This window comes from Oryza glaberrima, chromosome 10, assembly GCF_000147395.1.
Source record: "Oryza glaberrima chromosome 10, OglaRS2, whole genome shotgun sequence".
NCBI classification, from domain to species: Eukaryota; Viridiplantae; Streptophyta; class Magnoliopsida; order Poales; family Poaceae; genus Oryza; species Oryza glaberrima.
The window spans coordinates 2,855,226-2,861,677 of record NC_068335.1 but is presented as its reverse complement, the minus strand read 5'-3'; the positions used below and the strand labels follow the sequence as shown (position 1 = coordinate 2,861,677).

At 43.2% G+C, this 6,452-nt stretch overlaps 1 protein-coding gene and 1 pseudogene across 1 annotated transcript; both read right to left on the bottom strand.

Annotated features, from left to right (window-relative positions):
* Positions 1–237: 237 nt before the first annotated feature.
* On the bottom strand, positions 238–4,158 carry LOC127786146 (wall-associated receptor kinase-like 18). The gene is made up of 2 exons (XM_052313477.1): positions 3,998–4,158; positions 238–2,676 (listed from the first exon to the last, which is right to left on the bottom strand). Exon 2 carries the CDS (start codon positions 2,625–2,627, stop codon positions 648–650), a length of 1,980 nt encoding a protein of 659 aa, XP_052169437.1. The 5' UTR covers positions 2,628–2,676; positions 3,998–4,158; the 3' UTR covers positions 238–647.
* Positions 4,159–4,813: 655 nt separating this feature from the next.
* On the bottom strand, positions 4,814–6,452 carry LOC127786231 (uncharacterized; annotated as a pseudogene).

The window sequence follows — 6,452 nt, the reverse complement described above, 5'->3', positions numbered from 1 at the left end:
TTATCCTTATTTGCATTGATTTTAAAATGGTTCAGAAGAAACGCACGTGCACTGGAATTTTAGGTGCATCTTTGACAGACGAACTGATGACTGAATTACATGGTTGCTATTTTATTTATATATCCACAAACCATATGGGAATAAGATGCGAGGGATTATGATTCATGTTTAAGAACATTGGTTTAGTTGTTTGATTGTTATTGTACTTTTGACATGTACGATAATAGCATTGTTAACCACGGATCAAAAGGAACTGCTTATTATAGCCACAGTCAATGCACCCATTTAGACTTCAGAACATACAGAGTGCTATAACAAATGTTCCAAAATGTTAACAGAAATTCAGATAACAATACACCAAACATGAGAAAGTCAATTGATTGATACTAGTAGAACAAGAAGTGCCGAAAAGATCTTCTGAGCTAATTTACTTCATTCCTCATAAATATTCTGCGTCAAGTTTTGGCGCTTTCTCATAGCTGTCCTCAAAATGAAAACTTATATGTTTCCTTTGCCCTGCTTCCGAGCAGGGGCGGACCCAGAAATGGGCCAAGGCCCGGGCCGCCCCATGGAAATTTCAGCCCAACACAAGTTTACACGGTAAAAGGAAGCCAAATAGACTTAGTCATGGTGAAAATGTATACTTCTCAAGGGCCTTTCATCGTAGTCCTTAGCTTGCCCTGGGTCTGGGTCCGCCCCTGCTTCCGAGCAATTTTAAGCATCGCCAGTTGTTCGGCTACTTCTCTCATTTCTGGTCGTTCATCTACATCATAACTTAAACACCTCATTGCTAGAATGCCAATCGCTTCAAGGGTGGCGATGTTTTCGTCAGCAGTGATCTTATTATCAAACATAATCCTCCCACTGTTTTCTTTCTTATAAACATTGAAATAGTCGACAACAAGACTGCATTTCTTACTTCGTTTCCTGGTGATGAGTTCCAAGAGAACAACTCCAAAACTATATACATCACTCTTCCGTGTGAATATTCCAGTTTCTTTGTACGCTGGGTCTATGTAATTCTTGTCAACTGCTACAGCCCATTTGTTTTTATCATCTTCTCCTATCTGTGATGATCCAAAATATGATATTTTTGGCACAATGTTGTCATCAAGAAGTATACGGTATGTTCTAACATCTCCATGTAATATGGGTTTGGATCTACTGTGCATATATGTCAGTCCGTCTGCCGACCCAATAGCAATATCTAGACGTAAATATAGTGGAAGAGGATTGCGAGTACCATGGAGTATGTTGTCGAGGCTCCCTTTGTTCGCAAATTCCTGAACCAATATTACAGTATCCAGCTCACAGCAGAAACCCAACAGTTGGATAATGTTCTTATGGATTAGTTCAGGAAGGTTCAGCTCGTTAGCATTTCCATCCTCTCCATGCTCAATTCCTTTTATGTGTTTCTTCACTACCACCTTTCTACCATCCCGAAGAATTCCTAAGTAGGACGCAGTAATTGCACTTCTACCAATAATAGTTGAATAGTTATCTGTCATTGCTTTTATTTCACGTATTGTGAACATTCTTTTTCCACTAATATACAGCGGAGCTCCTTTCTTTCTAGATCTGTACATGTTCCAGTTGAAAATACCTGCCATCTTAGGGAACACCATCGAACTGGATCGGACATTGTTTGTTCCTTGTTGGCTCTGTTGTTTAACTTCATTATGTGTTTCAGGAAAGACGTGCCAAACAAAATTTTCTAGTGGAGCAGGTTGTCTCAAACAAAATTTCCTAAGCATCCGAAGGTGCCCAGCCACATCGCACATATCAGGACGTCTAAGAATGTCCTCTGTTAGGCATTCCTTCACTAATTTTTCAATCTCCACTAGAACCTTCATGTTGCTCTCATTAGCAATTTTGGGATCAAGCAATTCTGTCACCCCCTTTCCTTCAGCAAGAGCTTGAGTGAGACTTGTCACCCTTTTCTTGGTGATTAGTTCCAGAAGAACAATTCCAAGACTATAAACATCACTTTTTGGGGTGAGACGCCCCTCCCGGTAATACAGGGGATCCATGTAACCTATACTCCCTATCAAATTTTCAGTATGAGTCTTGTCTATTGATAGGAGCCTAGATATTCCAAAATCAGATATTTTTGCAATAAAATTGTCACCCAGTAGTATGTTGGAAGGCTTGACATCACCATGTAGAACAGGGCTGCACATAGAATGTAAATACCCTAGAGCATCTGCACACTCTATAGCAATATTCAATCTTGCGTCTAATGAGTCGAGGCTATTCTTGACATGAAGATGGTAATCAAGGTCTCCATTAGACATATGCTCCATGACCATCATTAGAGCATTTTTCTCGATACAGTAGCCGATTAGCTTGACTACATTCTTATGGTTGATTTGACTGTGGACAATTACTTCTTTGGCAAACTCTTGTTCAGAATCCATATGAATATATTTCTTCACTGCAACATAACGGTTACCATCAAGAACTCCCCTGTAAACTTTTCCAAACTTACCATTTCCAAGACTGGTGCTGTAGTCACTGGTAATTCTTTTTATATCTTCTTCTGTGAAAGGCTTTATATTAGAAATGCTGTCCTCTATCCATTTTTCCCTTTCAATGGACTCTTTATGCTTGTTTTCTGAAAGATCCATTATAAGTATACAATATGATTATCCTTGCTCCAAATAAATTGGTGATGGCCTGGCCACATGAAAACGATATGTCAAATATCAACTTAAATGCATTGTTAAGCTTTTTTTTTACTCCATATGTGCATAGTTTCAAGAATATATGGCTATAACCCAAGATAATTGTTCCTAAAAAGCACAGTTGCAACAGACCTTAACTTGAGCTGCCAACAGCTTAATAGCTTATGAAATGTAAAGCATAACTTAAGTTAAATTTCCAACAATCGTAATGTTTGGAGTAAACCTGGCTTCATTACACCTATTATATTTTGCAGAATACAATCGCCTTTAGCTCCATTTTTGCGCAGCAAGTTTTAAGATAAATTTCTATGCCTTTGAACTTTTGGATGCAGAGTGAAGGATTTGATGTCTGCATTATTTAATGCTGTTTGGTCTGTAAGGCTTTCTTTCCTGTTGGGCACACCTTTTAATTATGTGCAGATTCTGGATCAATTCTAGCCAAGCTGTGATCCTGACTCCTGAGAAATCATTCCCTAAAGATCTGAATAATCTGATTGATCAGCACACTTGATTTTCTTCGAGTTGATTCCGGTGCGAAAGACAGCAATGTCCATGAAATGTTCATACCAGTTTGTTTATTTTTTTAGAGAGATTTGCTTGGCACCACAAATATTGCCTTGGTACCAACCAAAACCGTGGAAATTTTGAATCCACCTTCTATACCACAAGTTGTGTGTGAATCTCTAACTTTCAGTAAAATTCGTCCAATTACCAAAACATATACAGATTGGGATAGAAGATTCAATGGAGTAACAGCAGCAGCTGTCGAGGTTTATGCAAGCGCTATGTCCATCTTGGTGGTAGAATACAAAAATACGTGGTATTACTTGGTACTTGGCTAAAATCTTTGGTACCAATTTTTTAATCTATTGTCTGAAAAAAAAAAGTTTTTAATGAACATATTACAAAGTGGGCAGTTGAATTTATTCTACTCCTGGTTTAAGATTCTCTGTTTCATAAGACCAGCAAAAATAAGGAGGGTTCAGAACTGTTAAAAAATGAGTTTCCCTCTGCATTAGTACGTAAGTTTCTGATCAACATCTTTGATAGTTTGATGCAATAACTAGTTAAACAGATGTCACCATATGGTTTATTAACAAGAATTCACCTTGTGGCTTATTGGAAACAAATCCAGGAAATAGCAGTGAACAAATCCAAACAGATCTAATCCAAGAACTAGTTAAAAAGATACAAACAAATTCTGGTAATAACATAATAGTGAACAAGTCGAAGTAACAAGTAGAGAAAATCCACACATCCACACAGACGAACTAACTAGTATGAAGACAATTTCGGCCTTGAGAAACACTCACCGGTGGCCGGCCGGTGGAGGCAGCGTCGACGGCGGAGGAGGAGACGGCGGCGACCGAGGAGGGGTGTGCGCGCCACCTCGCCAACCCAGCGCTCTAATATTCCACAGAAAGGCGCGTTAGGTGAGTTTATCTAGATGCAAGGCAACCACGCATAGAAAGTCCAAACAAGCAGTCAATAATGGACAACAACTCAAAATAATTGGCAGCACTCAACCGTTTCCCACAAAACATGAAGCACAAGAATGTTCTCGGAAGATAACAAAAGAAGAAAAAAAATCCTTACTCCTTCAATTCCAAAATAAAGCATATTAGCATCTCCTAAGAAAAGATTAGACATTAGGGGACACTAACGCAGCAGAAAAAAGTGCAACCTATTGTCCCTTGTTTTATTAATCCCTATGGGCTAATGTCTACAAAAAAAGGCTTGTGTTGAGTTTATAACAAAAATCCTCAAAAAACGCTTGTGTTGAGTTTACACTGATGTATCGTTTCAGTTTATAACAAGTCCCCCCAATGTTGTACAGTTTCACCAATACTAGCAATAGCAAAGCAGTCGTTTGAGAAAAAGTGAACAATAATACAAGAACAGTTAGGCCTCGTTTAGTTCACGAAATTTTTGGGAACTAAACAAGGCTTTAATTCCTGCTGGGACACTTCAGACAACCATCAAAGGACGAAAAAAAAGCAGACTTTAGCATCCAAAAATGCATTGATTTTGAGTTAGCAACTGTTACTGGATAAAGGAATTAGAATTAAGCATCCGAACACATCAATTTTGAGTTACCAACTTGGCATGGGTTCATTGCTACTTTACAAATCTTTGCATCTCAGGATGCAAAAAAAAAAACGCTCAAAAGCTGGTTAGTTTGATACCACAGCAGCATAAGTTACGCATTCCGGAATACATGAGCACAAATACACTCAAGTTAAGCCATTCTTCAAAGCAATAAAAGTTGTATTAAAAGACAAATCGCTGTATATACTCATAGTTCATCATGCTTCCAAAGAACAGATGATACAATTGAACCAAAACTAAAGGAGCATTACATAAACTAATTATGAACTAGTAGATTGTTGCTCCACTAGCTTATGCAGATGACGATGAACCACCTGCATCATAGAAACTTGCGAACGGATACACGGCATATATAGGACGGGAGTCGGGGGACTCCAAGAACTCATCCATTTTGCAAAGCTCCTTGAACCGCAACGACTCGAGATTGACCATGAAGATCCTGGTGGACGACGCGACGAAGAGCTCATTGTAATCCTGCGAAAACCCCAGCACCTTGGTCGGATTGACGCACTCCCCCGCGCTCAGATGAAGAAGATTGTCGAGATAGATCGGTTCGAGCGGCAGCCACCCGGGGAGGCCATCGAAATCGATCATCCACTGCCATATCTGCATGCAGGATCTTGACATGACAATGAGCCCAAGCTCTGTCCCTTCTTGGAGAGTAATCGGGTAGAGGCCATCATGATCTTCATGGATATGCGTCGGCACATACACCACGGAGAGGCTCTGGTTCACCAAATCGAATTCGAGGATGTTGTTGTCGTAGCCGAAGAGCATCCAGTAGAGGAAATCCCCAATCTGGATACATCTGCAGCCAAGCGAGATGCAATTCCCCACTGGGGTTTCGGCAGCATGGTCTCCCCAATCTCCGGTCTCCGACGAGTAGACGAAGGCGAAGGCGGTGGACCTGTCGGTGTCGACGAGGACCACCTTGAAGGGGGTTGGACTTGCAGTTGTCGCCGTGGACGTGGTCACCGGCGGCGGTGGTGGCGGCGCAGATCACGGTGGCCTGGAAGAAGACCCCCTTTAGGGCATCGAGCTGCGGCGGTGGGGAGAGGTGGATGAGGTCGCCGGAGACGGGGTCCCAGATGAGGATCTGGCGGCAGCCGAGGCCGCTCTTCCAGTTGAGGAGGAGGAGGCGGCCATGGCGGCATCCGTGGTAGTACCAGTTGCCGCCGAGCTCGGTGTCGTCGTGGAGGCGGAGGGAGAAGCGCTCGGGCGGGACGCGGTCGGGGGCGTCGAGGGTGGCGCGGAAGAGCGGCTCCCGGCCGCGCGGGTTGACGAAAAAGCCGAGCAGCGGCGGCTCGCCGTGGTGGGCGCGGTAGCGGCGTTGGAACCCCGGCTCGGCGGCGATCCGGCGCCACCGCCTGCAGACTGCGCCGGCGCGGATTAGCTGGGTCGGCAGCGGCGGGACGCGGAGGAGGATCTCGCGGAGCACGTCGTCGCTCAGCGGCATCTCGTCCATCTCCGGCGGCATCTCGTCCGTCTCCGGCGGCGGCGGCGGCGGCGTGGTGTGGCTTGTCATCTCGGCGGCGCGGCTAATCTTGACCGTTGGATTTGGCGAGTGTACGGAAACAAAGTAATTTGTGGAGAGGCTGTACTAGGAATTGGTTTTATTTATAGCGATCGGACGGCTCAGAGACCGCCACGGAGTCGGGT

What these genes read in the sequence shown, in the direction of transcription:
- LOC127786146 (XM_052313477.1), bottom strand. Translation starts at nt 2,627, where the DNA reads ATGGATCTTTCAGAAAACAAGCATAAAGAGTCCATTGAAAGGGAAAAA.